At 44.5% G+C, this 19,174-nt stretch overlaps 1 protein-coding gene across 1 annotated transcript in view; it reads right to left on the minus strand.

Annotated features, from left to right (window-relative positions):
• Positions 1-19,174, minus strand: part of AARS1 (alanyl-tRNA synthetase 1) — a 45,901-nt gene that overhangs the window by 20,747 nt on the left and 5,980 nt on the right. The window contains exons 4-9 of the mRNA XM_060787825.2: positions 18,105-18,250; positions 9,913-10,104; positions 7,336-7,480; positions 7,046-7,191; positions 2,899-3,007; positions 1,480-1,630 (exon numbers count right to left, since the gene is read on the minus strand). Of these exons, the coding sequence (XP_060643808.2) occupies positions 1,480-1,630; positions 2,899-3,007; positions 7,046-7,191; positions 7,336-7,480; positions 9,913-10,104; positions 18,105-18,250 (889 nt within the window). The remainder of the gene's footprint in view (positions 1-1,479; positions 1,631-2,898; positions 3,008-7,045; positions 7,192-7,335; positions 7,481-9,912; positions 10,105-18,104; positions 18,251-19,174) is intronic.

Here is a 19,174-nt window from a genome sequence, read left to right on the forward strand (position 1 = left end):
GACAGGACCAAGGCAGAGACATCTTTTCAGCCTTCTGTGCTTGATTTGTATTTAATTTAATTGTAATTTGTTGTTTGGGCTTGGCCTCATAAGAGCTGCCCCGAGTCCCCGTTAGGGGAGATGGTGGCAGGGTACAAATAAAGATTATTATTATTATTATTATCATCATCATCATCGTCATCATCATCTCTAACTGTTTGGGTATCAGCCAGCACGCCAATGACTTAAATCAAGAAATAGTTTTCTAAAATCTACAGAGACACCCACTGAAACCCCTCAGCAAGTGAGAGTCCAAAAGTGGCAGGCTCAAACCCAGAACCTCAATCCGTGGGTGATACCAAATGAGAGACTCTCCCCTGGGCACACAGAAGACTGGGCGACTTGGAAGGTGCCGCTGGAGAAATTACACTGTTTAGCCAGTATTGCACCCCTGACATCCGCCAGGGAGTAGCAGCCAATAATTAAAAGACAAAGGCAATGACATCTCCAGCCCATCCCCTGTTTGGGTATCACCCAGCATGCCAACTCCTTCAATTAAGAAATAGTTTTCTAAGATCTACAGAGACACTCGCTGGAACACCTCAGCAAGCGAGAGTCCAAAAGTGGCAGGCTCAAACCCAGAACCTCAACCAATGGCTGATACCAAATGAGAGACTCCCCCCGGGCACACAGAAGACAGGGCGACTTGGAAGGCGCTGAACAGACTGTGCTCTGGCACCACCAGATGCAGAGCCAACCTCCAGAAATGGAGCCGCAAAGTGGAATCCTCGACATGCGAGTGCGGAGAACAGCAAACCACTGGCCACCTGCTGCAATGCACCCTGAGCCCTGCCACATGCACCATGGAGGACCTCCTTGCGGCAACACCAGAAGCACTCCAAGGGGCCAGATACTGGTCAAAGGACATTTAGTACCTTGTTTGTGTTTTTAAATACATTACAACTGTACCCTGAGTTCGCTTCTGACATGATAAATAAATAATTAAATTTCAATTACATGTCTCCTTTCTCCTGGAGCAGAACCAAAGGTAGCTCACAAAAATTAAAACAATTAATTCATGGAGAGCAGTATCTCCCTTACTTTTAGTCCTCTTGCCTTCATAATATTTTAAGTCAGGAAAGAGGAATTTCTTTTTGTGCCACACAGACAATTATTATTATTATTATTATTATTATGATTATTATTATTATCTTTATTTACACCCCGCTAACATCTCCCGAAGGACTCGGTGCAGCTTACAAAAGGCCAAGGCCCTCAATAAAACAACAGCATAACAAATACAACAATAAAACTCATAAAGCGAACAAAAAAAATTAAAGCAATAACAATAAACATTAAAACAGTAACACCATTTGTTCAGACAAGGCACGGAGGGGGTGGATCACTGCTTTGAAGCCACATGCAGTTTGCCTTAATTTCCTGAAGACCACGAAGTGACTCTTAAGCAAGCATTGCACACGACAGCATTCGCTTTCTCACCAGGAATAATTTTGTTGTCTCCCAAGCTCTGGATTTTCCGATCCAGGATGCGCCTCCCTCTGTTGAGCGTCTTCAAGAACTGGACCTCCTCTTCGTTGATAATATCTTTCACCATCTCTGGATCTTTTTTCAGTTCAGGAAAGGCGCCGCCCTGAAAGCAGGAAGACCCGTTAAGCCAAGTTCAGCAGCTTGGTGTTCAACATCTACACAAATGACCAGCCACTGCCAGAAGGGACAGAGAGTTTCATCTATGCTGATGATCGTGCCGTCACCGCTAAAGCAGGGAGCTTTGAGATGGTTGAAAAGAAGCTCTCCGAAGCTCTAGGTGCTCTAACTGCCTATTACAGGGAAAACCAGCTGATCCCTAATCCATCTAAAACACAGACATGTGCCTTTCACCTTAAGAACAGACAAGCATCCCGAGCTCTGAGGATCACCTGGGAAGGAATCCACTGGAGCATTGCAACACACCCAAATACCTGGGAGTCACTTTGGACCGTGCTCTGACCTACAAGAAGCACTGCCTGAACATCAAGCAAAAAGTGGGCATGAGAAACAATATCATACTAAAGTTGACTGGCACAACCTGGGGATCACAACCAGATACAGTGAAGACATCTCCCCTTGCGCTATGCTACTCTGCTGCTGAGTGTGCATGCCCAGTGTGGAACACATCTCACCAGGCTAAAACAGTGGATGTGGCTCTTAATGAGACATGCCGCATTATCACAGGGTGTCTGCGCCCTACACCACTGGAGAAATTACACTGCTTAGCCGGTATTGCCGGGAAGTAGCGGCCAATAGTGAAAGGACCAAGGCAGAGACATCTCCAGCTCATCCCCTGTTTGGGTATCAGCCAGCACGTCAACGACTTAAATCAAGACATAGTTTTCTAAGATCTACAGTGACACTCGCTGGAACACCTCAGCAAGCGAGAGTCCAAAAGTGGCAGGCTCAAACCCAGCACCTCAATCCATGGGTGATACCAGATGAGAGACTCCCCCCTGGGCACACAGGAGACTGGGCGACTTGGAAGGCGCTGAACAGACTGCGCTCTGGCACCACGAGATGCAGAGCCAACCTCAAGAAATGGGGCCACGAAGTGGAGTCCACGACATGCGGGTGCGGAGAAGAGCAAACCACTGACCACCTGCTGCAATGCACCCTGAGCCCTGCCACATGCACAATGGAGGACCTTCTTATAGTAACACCAGAGGCACTCCAAGGGGCCAGATACTGGTCAAAGGACATTTAACCAATTACCAAGTTTGCAAAATCTGTGGGTTTTTTTTTCTTTTTAATCTCTGTGTTTGTTTTGTTCTGTTAGAATTGTAATACAATGGTATGGTTGCTGATGACACAATAAATAAAATAAAGCAGCTTGATAGCAACTGGGAGAGAAAGGGCTTGAAAGCTTACCAGGGACTCCACCACGACGTCAACCAACGTGGCAAAGAACCCTCTGGGCGCACCGAGTTTCTCATGGGCATAGCGGACCGCGCGGCGAAGAATGCGCCTCAGAACATACCTATATACACGAGGGCAAAACAAGACAGTCAGCCTTTGCACCCAACACCCAAATCCACTGGCAGTGCCCTTGTGCCCAAATTAAGTCAAATAATTAGATCTGTTTTCTGTGAATTTTGGAAATTCAGGAAGAACTTTTGTCTCCTTTCCATTCTTTGCATCTTTCCAAAAATTATTTATTTATTTATTAATCGGATTTATATACCGTCACTCCCCGAAGGCTCGGAGCGGTTTACAACATACATATGCAATACATTACATTTAAAAACAAAGAAAAAATTCAACCAACCAGATTCAAATGCCAGCCTAAATAAATAAGTTTTACAAGGTTCTTGTGGGTTTTTTCGGGCTATAGAGCCATGTTCTAGAGGCATTTCTCCTGACGTTTCGCCTGCATCTATGGCAAGCATCCTCAGAGGTAGTGAGGTCTGTTGGAATTAGGACAAAGGGTTTATGTATCTGTGGAATGACCAGGGTGGGACAAAGAGCTCTTCTCTGCTGGAGCTAGGTGTGAATGTTTCAACTGACCACCTTCATTAGCATTTGAAGGCCAACTGAGCCTGGGAAAATCTTTTGTTGAGAGGTGTTAAGATGTGCCTGGTTGTTTCCTCTCTGCTGTTTTGCTGTTGTAATTTTAGAGTTTTTTCATTTTCATGAAAATGAACAAAATCTGGCTACCAGTATTAAAAAACTCTAAAATTACAACAGCAAAACAGCAGAGAGGAAACAACCAGGCACATCTTAACACCTCTCAACAAAAGATTTTCCCAAGCTCAGCCAGGCCTTCAAATGCTAATGAAGGTGGTCATTTGAAACATTCACACCTAGCTCCAGCAGAGAAGAGTCCTTTGTCCCACCCTGGTCATTCCACAAATATATAAACCCATTTTCCTAGTTCCAACAGACCTCACTACCTCTGAGGATGCTTGCCATAGATGCAGGTGAAACATCAGGAGAGAATGCCTCTAGAACATGGTCATATAGCCCGAAAAAACCCACAAGAACCTAGTGATTCCAGCCATGAAAGCCTTCAACAATACAAGTTTTACAAGCTCTACGAAAAGATAGTAAATCTCGGAGAGCTCGTGTTTCCACTGGCAAGGCATTCCACAGGTAAGGAGCCACCACCATGAATGTTCTGCGCCTAGTAGGCATCAGGTGAAAGGTCCTAAAATTGGGAACTTCAAAATATGCCAAAAATAAAAAAAAAACAAAAAAAACCCGAAAACCCCTTTTTTAAAAGCCTCTCTGCTCTTTTCAATTAAAAATTTGGCAACAATAATTTTCTGAATGCCACCTAGTGTCCATTTTAGACATTTACACCAATCCGTTATGCAATGTTTACACTGGACTCTGCCGAAGATGCTTCAGCTATGATTCTCAACAAGGAAAATCACCCCGTTTAGCAAGCTTTGCAAATGCCGGGACTGTGGCGCAGCTGGCTGGGAGTCACCTGCATTAAGATCACTACTGACCGAAAGGTCATGAGTTTGGAGCCAGCCCGGGTCGGAGTGAGCTTCTAACCAATTTGTGTAGCTTGCTGTCGACCTTTGCAGCCCGAAGGACAGTTGCATCTGTCAAGTAGGAAATTTAGGTTCTGTTGTGGCTCAGTTGGATTCTGAGTCTGAACCTGAACCCTATGGGTCTTGTGAGCCAGAGTTCAAGAGGATGATGGGATTCAGATTTCTGGGCCTGTCTCAGACAATGCAGCAGGAGAGACAACGTCAGTTCTCAAGGGAAAAGAATGCCAGTGAGCTAGATAACGGCCAGGTGGAGTTGTCTTCACCTGCTCAGCCTTCCCACGGTGATTTGGTCCAGCTGGACCCAACTGATAAGGAGAGCACTGAAGATAGTGAATTAATGAGCAGGCAAGAATGCTTAGATTGGAGGGTCAGGAGGAGTTCTCGCTTAGCTAGTAAGAAAGAAGCCAAGTCTGTCAAAGGTCAGCGCAATGCCTTCATGGTTGCTAAGGGTATTTAGGTCTCTAGCTGACAAAGAGAAATTGTCAGTTCAGCGTGGCTCTTTTCATGCAAGCTTCTATGGATTAACCTTGTCTTTAAGCAGCATGCTTTTGGCTTCCTGAATCTGGGATTTTGGATCTTGTGTTTCACTATTTCACCATGGACTCCTGTTTGATCATTGCCTAAAGGATTATGCTTCGTGTTTTTGCCTTTGGATCTTGAGAACTGTATTTTTGCATTTGTCTTTGCATTCCTTACTCTATGTTTTGACTTTGTTTTTCCTCAATAAACTACAAAATCTACAGCTCTGGTGTGGTGGTGTTTTGGGAGCAAGGTGAAGCCTACTCTGAGTTGCAACAGGTACTGCTTATGTGGGGAGTGTGATTTAACTAATTTATGAGGCCATAAAAATCTCCAGCAAGCATGCAAAGAATAAGGAAGTACTCCATCACTGTCACTAATGGAAGGTAAAGCGGCAGCTCCCCTGGTGGCCAGAATACCCTCATGAAAAGCTGGAATGTTAAATTGCCTCTGTGTGCCTGTCTATATATGTTGTGTGTCTATGGCATTGAATGTTTGCCATGTATATGTGCATTGTAATCCGCCCTGAGTCCCCTGCGGGGTGAGAAGGGCCGAATGTCAATATGGTAAATAAATAAATCTATATAAATAAAAATGTAATGTTCATTTGTGGGATTCACAGAATTCAAAAACCACTGGGGGAATTGACACCAAATTTGGACACAAGACACCTAACCACCCAATGTATGTCCTTCACTCAAAAAAACACTGAAAAACACAGCAAAGGAGACTTAAAAAGCCCAAAAAAGCTAAATGATGAAAAGGTAAATGATAATACAGAAAAAAGGGAAGAAAGAGGGAAGAAGGAGGAGAAAAAGAAAGAGAGAAAGAAAAGAAAAGAAAAGAAAGAGGAAGGGAAAGAATGAAGGAAAGGGATAAGGAAGCATGAAAGCAAAGAGAGAAGGAAGGAAGGAGAGCAAGAGGGAGGGAAAGAAAAAGGGGGAAGGAAGGAAAGTTAAAGAAGGAAGGAAGGAGAGAAGGAAAGAAAAAAGGGAAAGAAGGAAAGACAGAGGGAGCGAAGGAAGGGGGGAAGATGTAGAGAAAGAGGGAGGGAAGGAAAGAAGGAAAGAGAGAAGGAAGAAAAAGAGAGACAGCAGAAGAGAAAGAAAAAGGGGGAAGGAAGGAAAGAGATGGAGAAGGAAGGAAGAAGAGAAGGAAAGATGGGAAGGAAGGAAGGAAGGAAGGAAGGAAAGAGGGAGTGGAGGAGGGAGGGAAAGAAGGAGAGAAAGACGGAAGGTTGGCCACAGCAACGCGTGGCGGGCATAGCTAGTAAAGGTTTTACAATGTATTGTAATGTAATATAGCTGAGTCATGCACTGCTAATGGGCTTCTATTGGAAATGCTAAGTCGTGCATTAACTGTATATAGGGAATCATTTGGGGAATGTGTTCTGGCCTAGTCCAGGTGATTGTGAATGATGCAATCCTGGTCTGAGTTAAGTCAATGAGTTGGGAACCAATCAGAGACTGCTATGTGTAAATGAATTGTATATAAGGAAGTCATGTACAGTGTATTCTTTCTCCTTGTGCTGCGATGTTGTTCGTCAAAGGCTATATGTAATTAAAACAACCACAGCATAACTGTATGCTGTGGTAAGTTTGTAATATCATCTAGACTGGGGGAAAGACAATGGTAAAACTGACAATGGCCGGGCATGTGCTCAAGTGTCTGTAAAGAGTTCCAGAATGACTACAGTTTGTGGGAGCAGTTGACTGAAAATACTGTGCAGGAAGAAGCTACTGGAAAGCGCTGAAGTTGTGCAACTGATCTGCTGCTGAATTGTGAAGTTAATCTCAACATAAATAAATATCAGTGACTGTTTGATTTGTATACCTATTTTCTATACCTATATATGTAAAGATCTCTCAGACCGAAAGGAGTCGTGAGTGGAAAAGTTTAAGAAGCCCAGAGTCACAATTCCATCCTTTTTAAAACTCAGGTCCCCAACACAAGTTCCATGCAAGTGGCGTGAAGGGAGAAACCAGACGCGCTCTTACCCCCTCCCGGTGTTGTCAGGCCTTCCGCCATCAGAAAGGGCCACCGTGATGGTGCGGGCGTGGTCAGCAAGTACACGGTAAGCCATGTCTATGCCGTCCGCATCATCTTCACCAACCTGCCCCGTGTACGGCCTGCAGCCTGTGCCCTGGGATGAAGAAGCAACAGGGGGGCGTTAGAGAAGCAGAGGACGATCAAACAATGCAGGTCAACAAGCAACAACAGAGCTGATCACAGACATGGTGGTCTTTTCTGAGGCCTTCTGGCACTACATATGCACCTGTACACGTACCTTTTGGATGGCCTCAAAGTAAGGCACAAAGAGATCTGTATCATAGTTGGACATCTTGTTCTGCAGCACGGACACCAGCCTCTCTAAGCCCATGCCCGTATCAATGCTTTTCTTGGGAAGAGGTTTCAGGGTCCCATCAGCCTCTCTAGCACAGGAAAAACGAAGACGTCATTATTACACTATTTATTTGTCGTGTCAGGGCAACCAGTCAATTGTATTACATTTCTAACAGAACAAAACAAACAAACAAGACAAAATACAAAATTTGCGAGCTTGGTAGTAGATTAAATGTCCTTTGACCACTATCTGGCCCCTTGGAGTGCCTCTGGTGTTGCCGCAAGGAGGTCCTCCCTGGTGCACCCTGAGCCCTGGTGCATCAGGGCTCAGGGTGCATTATACTAGGAGGTCTGTGATTGGCTCTTCTCCACACTCGCATGTCATGGATTCCACTTTGTGGCCCCATCTCTTGCATCTCGTGGTGCTCTGCATCTCGTGGTACCAGAGCGCAGTCTGTTCAGCGCCTTCCAAGTCGCCCAGTCCTCTGTGTGCCCAGGGGGGAGTCGCTCATTTGGTATCAGCCATGGATTGAGGTTCTGGGTTTGAGCCTGCCACTTTTGGACTCTCGCTTGCTGAGGTGTTCCAGCGAGTGTCTCTGTAGATCTCAGAAAACTATTTCTTGATTTAAGTCGTTGATGTGCTGGCTGATACCCAAACAGGGGATGAGTTGTAGATGTCTCTGCCTTGGTCCTTTCACTATTGGCTGCTACTTCCCGGCGGATGTCAGGTGGTGCAATACCGGCTAAGCAGTGTAATTTCTCCAGTGGTGTAGGGCACAGACACCCTGTGATAATGCGGCATGTCTCATTCAGAGCCACATCCACTGTTTGGGCGTGATGTGATGCATTCCACACTGGGCATGCGTACTCAGCAAGAGTAGCATAGCGCAAGGGCAGATGTCTTCACTGTGTCTGGTTGTGATCCCCAGGTTGTGCCAGTCAGCTTTCGTATGATATTGTTTCTAGCACCCACTTTTTGCTTGATGTTCAGGCAGTTACACTGGAAGGGCAGAACAACCTCCCTCTCTGCCAACCAAAGGCATTACCTGCTGTGGACAGAGCCTGAGAGCATGTGATCCCTGCATTTCGCCATAGTGAAGTCTCCCAAGATAATACATTATTACTCTAGTCTAAATATTGTGAGGGGAAATGGAGTACAACTCTGGGAATCTCCAAGCTAGAAGGGCCATTGACTCTGAATAATAATAATAATAATAATAATAATAATTTTTATTTATAACCCACCACCATCTCCCCAAAGGGACTCAGGGCAGCTTACATGAGGCCAAGCCCAGCAATACAGCAATACATTCGTTAGTTGTAGGTACTGCAAACCAAGAGCACTCTGCACCCCACCAATAATGGACCTGGACCTAACCTGTCACACAGAACTCCCATGACCAACTGAACATACTGCAGGGATTTGAGGGGTGCATGGTGGGAGCTGCAATTCATCCTGCAACTGGAGAGCATACTGAACTCCACTCATGATGAAACTTGCTCAAAATGACAAACTTTAGGTATGAATGGCATTTCAAGGGGTTAATCTGGCATGATGGGAGTTGCAGGTCACCCAAAACCTTATGCATTTAGTAAAATAAATAAATCATAGAATCATAGAATCAAAGAGTTGGAAGAGACCTCCTGGGCCATCCAGTCCAACCCCATTCTGCCAAGAAGCAGGAATATTGCATTCAAATCACCCCTGACAAATGGCCATCCAGCCTCTGCTTAAAAGCTTCCAAAGAAGGAGCCTCCACCACACTCCGGGGCAGAGAGTTCCACTGCTGAACAGCTCTCACAGTCAGGAAGTTCTTCCTAATGTTCAGATGGAATCTCCTCTCTTGTAGTTTGAAGCCATTGTTCCGCGTCCTAGTCTCCAAGGAAGCAGAGAACAAGCTTGCTCCCTCCTCCCTGTGGCTTCCTCTCACATATTTATACATGGCTATCATATCCCCTCTCAGCCTTCTCTTCTTCAGGCTAAACATGCCCAGTTCCCTAAGCTGCTCCTCATAGGGCTTGTTCTCCAGACCCTTGATCATTTTAGTCGCCCTCCTCTGGACACATTCCAGCTTGTCAATATCTCTCTTGAATTGTGGTGCCCAGAATTGGACACAGTATTCCAGATGTGGTCTAACCAAAGCAGAATAGAGGGGTAGCATTACTTCCTTAGATCTAGACACTAGGCTCCTATTGATGCAGGCCAAAATCCCATTGGCTTTTTTTGCTGCCACATCACATTGTTGGCTCATGTTTAACTTGTTGTCCACGAGGACTCCAAGATCTTTTTCACACGTACTGCTCTCGAGCCAGGCTTCGTCCCCCATTCTGTATCTTTGCATTTCATTTTTTCTGCCAAAGTGGAGTATCTTGCATTTGTCACTGTTGAACTTCATTTTGTTCAAATGACTTCTTCTAATAACCTGGGCAGCACCGGGCACTCAAGCTAGTTTCTAATATTCTCCATACTGGTCAAGATAACATTAAATTGTTTGAAAGATTGTTGCAATTCTTGCCCCACCTGTTGAACTGTATGAACACCAGGTTCCATATTTCCAGGACGTTAGGATCATCTTGATTGACGAGATGTGAAGCATCGCGGTCCCCAATCCGGTCGTAATGCATCTCACTGCAGGGCCCGCACGGCCCGGTGTCACCCATTTCCCAGAAGTTATCCTTCATGCTGCCAGGAAGTATCCTGTCCTCTGGAAGACTAGGAAGAAAAATCAGAGTTGGACAGCCTTGTCTTAAATTACAGCTTTAGGTAAATATTCAAAACCATTTAACCTGCAGATGCCTCAATTAATGTAATTTTATTGGTATCTATATTTTGAAATTGACCAGTCACTGCTGCAATTCCCACCCTCGGCTTATACTCGAGTCCATACATTTTCCCAGTTTTTGTGGTAAAATTAGGTGTCTCGGCTTATATTTGGGTTGGCTTATACTCGAGTATATACTCTCTCTCTCTCTATATATATATATATATACACAGACACACACTCGGGTCAATACATTTTTCCATTTTTTTGTGGTAAAATTAAGTGCCTTGGCTTATATTTGGGTTGGCTTACACTCGAGTATATACACTATATACACACACACACGCATACATATACACATACTCGAGTCCATATGTTTTCAGAGTTTTTGTGGTAAAATTAGGTGCCTCAGTGTTGTAGTTCAGCGTGTTGCTTGAGTTGCTACTCCTAGTAGCAGGGAAAATGGGTCTACTTTGGAGTCGGAGGGAGAACAGCAGCATCAGCGCATTAGGGAAATCATTATGGCTCCAAGCGACACTGATACGTTTCCAGGCTTCTCCGATTGTGAGATGGGGAAGTGAGCAGAGGTGTAAAGAGGGCTGCTCGCGAGCCAGAGTCTGAGGGGGAATTACAAAGGAAACGTATTCGGGAAATACTTTGTGCACCAACAGAGGATGAAGATTTCCTTGGGTTCGAAAGGAGTTCTGGGTCTGGGAGTGATGTGGAAGAAGAGGAAGAATTAGATTGGACCCGTGTGCAACACATAAGGGATATCTGTAACCAACCCACCTCTAGTGAGGAATTTGAGGGGTTCACTGGGGATTGGCAGCCTGGGGACTCTTGGCAGGATCTGAACCCTGATAATCGTTGGCAGAGGTGGAGGGATGGGCACTCAGCTGCAGGTTTGGGATGGAAATGATGATGAGAGTGATGATGAGAGGGTGGGGAGCTCATCAAGCTCCGAGGAAGAACTTTGAAATAAAAGGGGGTTCAGTTTGGACTATATTTCGCAGAAGGCAAAGTGTCTTCATAGGACATAATTCTTTGTACTGCCAACTTTCCACCTTGGGTCCTGGGCTATAGCTGTGTGTTCCTGTACTCCTGTTTTCTCGGTGACTCCAGCGTTCCAGCCTTGCTTCTCAACAGATTGACCATGTACCGGTTTGACTACGCTTTTGGACTTCTGGACTTTGTATGCTAATACTTTTGTGACTATAACAATTCTTAGTTTTGAAACCATGTTTTTCCAGCTTCAGAGACTGTGTTTTTGTTCTATTTTGACTTTCAAGCAATTCGCTATAATCCAGATTATATTTTTGTTACTCATATCGACTTATTTTTGGTGCCAAATTGCTCCAGCGGGCCTTAGCACTGAAGTCAAGTGCTTTGTAGGTCCTTTTATTTGCAATAAAGCTGTGTTTGAACCTTTACTCTGTGTCTGGCGTTGTTTAAGGCTTCTGGGTCCTGACACTCGGCTTATATTTGAGTTGGCTTATACTTGAGTATATACAATGTGTATGTATATATATAATATCTACTCGAGTCCAGACATTTCCCCAATTTTTTTGTGGTAAAATAAAGTACCTCAACTTATATTCAGTTCAGGTTATAGTCAAGTCTATATGGTAGCTTGTGCATCTTTTCCCTCCCCTCTTCCTCCCTTTGAACATCCAGGAGGAAGAATAAACTAGATTTCAATTTCAACAGCATGTTATCATGTGTTTATTAGAAATGTGGTTTAAAATAAAACTCTAATTTGTTAAACAAGACAGCAAAATAAATCAACGTTTTGCTGTTAGTTTGTGCAGCACATGAGATAGAGCGGAAAATAAATATTATTATTATTATTATTATTATTATTATTACTAGTTCATTTTGTTGGAAATTAATTGTTTCCCGGGGTGTTAGCCCTTTTTAGGAAAAGTCTATAAGCTTTAACTGTTAGAATGAGCCTTCGTTTAATTAAGCAGCACAGGAATCAGGCCACACTTTCTCTGTGTTGCTTTCCTGAGTTCCTTTCTTGATTGGAGTATTGCAATGTGCTCTACGTGGGGCTGCCCTTGAAGACAGCCTGGAAATTCCAACTGGTCCAACTGGCGGCAGCCAGATTATTAACTGGTGTGAATTACAGAGAGCGGTCAACCTTCCTGTTGAAGGAGCGCCGCTGGCTGCCGTTTATTTTCCGGTCCCAATTCAAGGTGCCTGAACAGTTTGGGACCTGCCTACCTGTGCGACCGCATTTCTGTCTACGCACCCACACGACATCTTCGATCTTCCGCAGAGTCTCTTCTCTCGCTCCCGCCCGCATCGCACGTGCGACTTGTGGGGACGAGAGAGAGGGCCATCATTACTACAAAAACCATTCATCGTCGCCTCATCGTCCAAACATAATCCAAATTCGTCTTCCGTTGTTCCGTTCCTATATTCGTTACCAAGCATTGCACTTAGTATTCGAACGCCTGCTTGAACAGCCAGGTCTTCAATTTCTTGCGGAATATCATTAGAGATGGTGCCAATCTAATGTCCATGGGAATGGTGTTCCACAGCCGAGCAGCCACCACCGAGAAGGCCCTATCTCTCATCCCCGCCAGCCGTGCTTGTGAATATATTATATTATTATTATTATTATTATTATTATTATTAATCATTATTATTATTATTATTATTATTCAAAAAACAAACAAAATAGGCAGTTGTAAGTTGAGAATTTCAAAGTTGACAAACAGCTTTCCTTTGAGGACTCTACATCCTAACTAATAACGAACAGATCAGACAAAGCCTCCATTCTTAACTCTTTTTGATGGAAGAGCAAAATATAGCCGGAGTTTAGACAAGCAGAGAGAGAGAAAACCAGGAGAGAGGCAAGTTGGAGAAGGACGTTGAATAAATCAAAGGCGCCGAGGAAGGCCCCAGGAAGGTCACATGGGCAACTTACAAGGTATTTATAACCATACGTGTCAAAGGTTGGCAAGAGAAAGTGGAGGGAAGGAGTCACCACATGGGAGAGGTAAACAGAAGAACCGGACAGGCAAGAAACCCTATTCTGCCTCATACCCCGGTTGCTCTATCAGCAGGAGGGGGAAGGAGAATGACGGAATTTTCCAACACGTTTCAAATCCAAGTCCCACAAACCAACCATCTGTGATTCTGAAACTGAATTTCCATTGATTTCTCCTTTAAGCCACAATTTAGCGTTACATATGAAACTCTCTTCTCCCAATTGAAAGGAACAGGCAAGGTTTGAGAAAAGGAAGCACAATAATAATAATAATAATAATAATAATAATAATAATACTTTATTTATACCCCGCTACCATCTCCCCATGCTGAGTATGCATGCCCAGTGTGGAACACATCTCACCACGCTACAACAGTGGATGTGGCTCTGAATGAGACATGCCACATTATCACGGGGTGTCTACGCCCTACACCACTGGAGAAATTACACTGTCTAGCCGGTATTGCACCACCTGACATCCGCCGGGAAGTAGCAGCCAATAGTGAAAGGACCAAGGCAGAGACATCTCCAGCTCATCCCTTGTTTGGGTATCAGCCAGCACGTCAATGACTTAAATCTAGAAATCGTTTTCTAAGATCTACAGAGACACCTGCTGGAACACCCCAGCAAGCAAGAGTCCAAAAGTGGCAGGCTCAAACCCAGAACCTCAACCAATGGCTGATACCCAATGAGAGACTCCCCCCTGGGCACACAGAGGACTGGGCGACTTGAAAGGCGCTGAACAGACTGCGCTCTGGCACCACGAGATGCAGAGCCAACCTCAAGAAATGGGGCCACAAAGTGGAATCCTCGACATGCGAGTGTGGAGAGGAGCAAACCACTGACCACCTGCTGCAATGCAACCTGAGCCCCGCTACATGTACAATGGAGGACCTCCTTGCAGCAACACCAGAGGCACTCCAAGGGGCCAGAGACTGGTCAAAGGACATTTAATCAGCTACCATACTCACAAATTTTGTAATTTGCTTGTTTGCTTTGTTCTGTTAGAAATGTAATATAATTTGACTGGTTGTTCTGACACGACAAATAAATAAATCTCCCCATGGGACTCGGTGCGGCTTACATGAGGCCGAGCCCACAATACAACAATGCAAGCAATACAAACAATAACAAATACAATACAAAGCAATTAAAATAAATCTCATACACAAAAAGCACAACTTTATAGAACAGGTTTCTACAATTCTGTTTATGCTTCTTTGCATTTTCTTTGTATCCTTTTTAGTTTTAGAGAATCGTGTTAGCCCTAGCTCCTGCCCACCTAGCAGTTCAAAAACACACAAATGTGACTAGATCAATAGGGAAGGTAAAAAAAAGGCGCCCATGTAGCCATGGACTGAATATACAGACTGAGTTGACATGATTTTATCTTGGCAAACGGCTGTTATGTAATTTATCCTATTGTTGTTGTTCATTCGTTCAGTCGTCTCCGACTCTTCGTGACCTCATGGACCAGTCCACGCCAGAGCTCCCTGTCGGCCGTCACCACCCCCAGCTCCTTCAAGGTCAGTCCAGTCACTTCAAGGATGCCATCCATCCACCTTGCCCTTGGTCGGCCCCTCTTCCTTTTGCCTTCCACTTTCCCCTGCATCATTCCCTTCTCTAGGCTTTGCTGTCTCCTCCTGATGTGGCATTCAAAGGACTTCCGCTTTCCCTCTAGTCTCCTTCCCTCCAGTGAGCAGTCGGGCTTTCTTTCCTGGAGGATGGACTGGTTGGATCTTCTTGCAGTCTAAGGCACTCTCAGCACTTTCCTCCAACACCACAGCTCAAAAGCATCTCTCTTCCTTCGCTCAGCCTTCCCGAAGGTCCAGCTCTCACATCCGTAGGTGACTACAGGGAAGACCGTGGCTTGGACTAGGCAATGGATCTTGGTTGCCAGTCTGATGTCTCTACTCTTCACTATTTTATGGAGACTGGACATTGCTCTCCTCCCAAGAAGGAAGCGTCTTCTGATTTCCTGGCCACAGTCTGCTTCTGCAGTCATCTTTGTGCCTAGAAATACAAAGTCTGTCACGGCCTCCACGTTTTCTCCCTCTATTTCCCAGTTGTCAATCATTCTTGTTGAATTTATCCTATATGTATTGGTTAATTTTAATGTTGATGTATGATATTTTAGATTTTAGAGTTAGCACTGAATTTTTGCTGTCAGCCGGTCTGAGTCCCTCTACGGAGGTAGAGAAGAATGGGATATAAAAGTTTTTAATAATAATAATAATAATAATAATAATAATAATAATGCTGGCAAAATGATCAGGAGGTGTCCATGGACAACAGGCTCCTTGGCTTGGAAATGGAAAAAGAGCACCTCCCCCTTGGCCAGAATTGAGAGGGGACTCAAGGCAGCTTTACATATGGCCTTTGAACCACAAACAGTTAAACTATTTATTTATTTATTTATTTATTTCGTACATTTATATCCCGTCCTATCTCAACCTCTGCAGAGGGACTCAGGACGGCTAACAACCGGCACACCATGGTGCCCACAACGAAAAGCATAAAAATACAATTTAAATAAAAGCAGTATAAAAACAGTATAAAAACCATAGCAGAGCACCTGATGAACCAGCCTGGACACAGCCTATTATTTGAGAACACAGAAATGCTGGACCACACCAACAACCACCATGTCAGACTACACAGAGAAGCCATTGAAATCCACAAGAGGCATGTGGACAATTTCAACAGAAAGGAAGAGACCATGAAAATGAACAAAATCTGGCTACCAGTATTAAAAAACTCTAAAATTATAACAGCTAAACAACAGAGAGGAAAAAACCAGGCACAGATTAACACCTCCCAGCAACAGATTTTCCCAGGCTCAGGCAGGCCTTCAAATGCTAATGAAGGTGATCAGCCAAACATTCACACCTAGCTGCAGCAGGGAAGAGCTCCTTGCCCCACCCCAGCCATTCCACAGATATATAAACCCATTTTTCCTACTTCCAACAGACCTCACAACCTCTGAGGAAGCTTGCCACAGATGCAGGCGAAACGTCAGGAGAAATGCCTCTAGAACATGGCCATATAGCCCGAAAAAACCCACAAGAACCTAGTGATTCCAGCCATGAAAGCCTTCGACAATACAGTATAAAAACATTCAATCAAATACATTAGGTTAAAGATTTAAAATTAAATGCACATGAAAAAACACATAAAACATTACAATCACTATTAAAAAAAAATCAGGCATTCCACAATCATAATCCGGGACCGCTCCAAAAGTCATTGCACATAATTCTGTAGCTATTATTGCACTATTATTATTATTATTATTAACTTTATTTGTACCCCGCTAGCATCTCCCGAAGGACTCGATGCGGCTTACAAAGGCCAAGGCCTCAACACAACAACATAACAATACACAACCTAAAGCAAATTAAAAACAGTTAAAGCAACATTAAACAACAAGCAATAAACAATACAAAAGGACACAATAAAACTGGGCCAGGCCTGAGTAATGGGTACAGATTAAAAGTGCTGATGTGACAGGTGGTATGTAAGGATTATAGGGTAAATGCAATGTGCCAGCAATCTTAATTTCTAGTAAAATGCTTCTAGGACTTGGTATTGGAGATTTCCTAATCTGGAAAGGCACATCAGAACAGCCAGGTCTTCAAGTTCTTCCTAAAGACTGCCAATGTAGGGGCCTGTCTAAGGTCTTTAGGGAGGGTGTTCCAGAGTTGGGGGGCCACCACAGAAAAGGCCCTGTCTCGCGTCTCCACCAGACGCACCTGCGACGCAGGTGGAATCACGAGCAGGACCTCTCCGGATGAACGAAGTGAACGAGTGGGTTCGTAGATGGAGATGCGGTCACGCAGGTCCCAAACCGTTTAAGGCTTTGAAGGTAAGCACCTGCACCTTAAATTGGGCTCGGAAAATAAACAGCAGCCAATGGAGCTCCTTGAACAGGAGGGTTGACCTCTCTCTGTAAGGAGCACCAGTTAACATCCTGGCCGCTATAGTTAATCACCGAAGGCTTATTATTATTATTATTACTATCATCACCATTACCATCATCGTCACCTAATGGTCTCATCTCTAGCCAGCCTTCCCCAACCTTTTGGACTGCAACTGCCACAGTCCTTTAGCTTTAGCTGGGTATGGTGGGAACTTTAATCCAAAATATCCACGGAGAACGAAGCTGGAGAAGACTCACATGCACCAAAGAGTGGCTGCAGACCAGGGAAAGCTGGTCATCTATTTATTATTTAGTTATTTATTTATTTACTTTATTTGTATACCGCCGTTTCTCAGCCTAAGCGGCGACTCAACGCGGTTTACAACAGGTTAAAAACAGTCAACAATCCACAATTCAAACAAAAAAGCACAGTACACAATATTACACAACAGCAACAACCCAATGCATCTCATAACTAGAGTCGTGATCCAAAATTCATCGTCCATATTTCAATTCCTGTGATCGTCACATTAATTGCACTGATTAGTCAAAGGCCTGTTTGAACATCCAAGTTTTTAATCTTCTACGGAACACCATGAGCGAGGGGGCTGATCTTACCTCCATGGGAAGGGCGTTCCACAGCCGAGGGGCCACCACAGAAAAGGCCCTGTCTCTCGTCCCCGCCAGCCGCACCTGTGAAGCAGGTGGGATAGAGAGCAGGGACTCCCCAGAAGATCTTAGGGTCCTGGCGGGCTGATAGGCAGAGATACGTTCGGATAGGTAACTTGGGCCAGAACCGTTTAGGGCTTTATAGGCCAACGCCAGCACTTTGAATTGAGCCCGGTAGCAGATCGGCAGCCAGTGGAGCTGGTGCAGCAGAGGAGTGGTATGCTCCCTGCGCTCCGCTCCTGTTAGTATCATGGCTGCCGAGCGTTGGACTAGCTGGAGCTTCCGAGCCGTCTTCAAAGGCAACCCCACGTAGAGAGCACAAAGGTAGCTCAATCACTATCTTAGAAAATGCTTAGGCAACTCACCCTAAATCCAGCCAGATCTGTTTGCAATCTAAATCTGGCTGCAGACCAGCTGCCTCGTTGCCACCAAAGTATGTGACGTACAGCCTCTCAAGAGGGATTCCAAACTCTTTGGTGAGCAGGTCCAGGGCAAATTTGCAAGCCAACTCCTAGATAAATAAAAGAAAACACGACCTTTGAGATCTTAGCATTTAGAACAACCTACCATGATTCCAGAGGAGACAGAAATAAAACAAAAACAAAGATGGAAACATGGACGGACTGCATTATCCTGGGGAGGTATGCAATCACTCCACACACAGGCCTATTATTTTTTATTGGGGGGGGGGGGGGCGCTAACTCAGTGGTTCTCAACCTTCCTAATACTGCGACCACTTAAGACAGTTCCTCATGTTGTGGTGACCCCCAAACAATAAAACTATTTTCGTCGCTGCTTCATAACTGTCATTTTGCTACAGTTATGAATCATAATGTAAATACCTGATATGCAGGATGTATTTTCATTCACTGGACCAAATTGGCCAAAATACCCGATACGCCCAAATTTGAATACTGGTGGAGTTGAGGGGAGGGGATTGATTTAGTCATGTGGGAATTGTAGTTGCTGGGATTTATAGTTCACCTCCAATCAAAGAGTATTTTGAACTCCACCAACGATGGAATGGCACACAGAACTCCCATGACCAACAGAAAATACGGTCTGCTGGGCATTGACCTTGAGTTTTAGGAGTTGTAGTTCATCTACATCCAGAGAGCACTGTGGACTCAAAACAGTGATGGATCTGGAACAAACTTGGCACAAATACTCAATACGCCCAAATGTAAACACTACATCCAGAGAGCACTGAGGACTCAAACAATGATGGATCTGGACCAAACTTGGCACAAATACTCCATAACACTGGTGGAGTTTGGGGGAAATAGACTTGACATTTGGGAATTGTGATTGCTGGGATTTATAGTTCACCTACAATCAAAGAGCATTTTGAACCCTACCAACGATAGAATTGGGCCAAACTTGGCACACAGAACTCCCATGACCAAGAGAAAATACTGGAAGGGTTTGGTGGGCA

The sequence above is a fragment of the Anolis sagrei genome, chromosome 8 (assembly GCF_037176765.1).
Source record: "Anolis sagrei isolate rAnoSag1 chromosome 8, rAnoSag1.mat, whole genome shotgun sequence".
Taxonomy (NCBI): Eukaryota; Metazoa; Chordata; class Lepidosauria; order Squamata; family Dactyloidae; genus Anolis; species Anolis sagrei.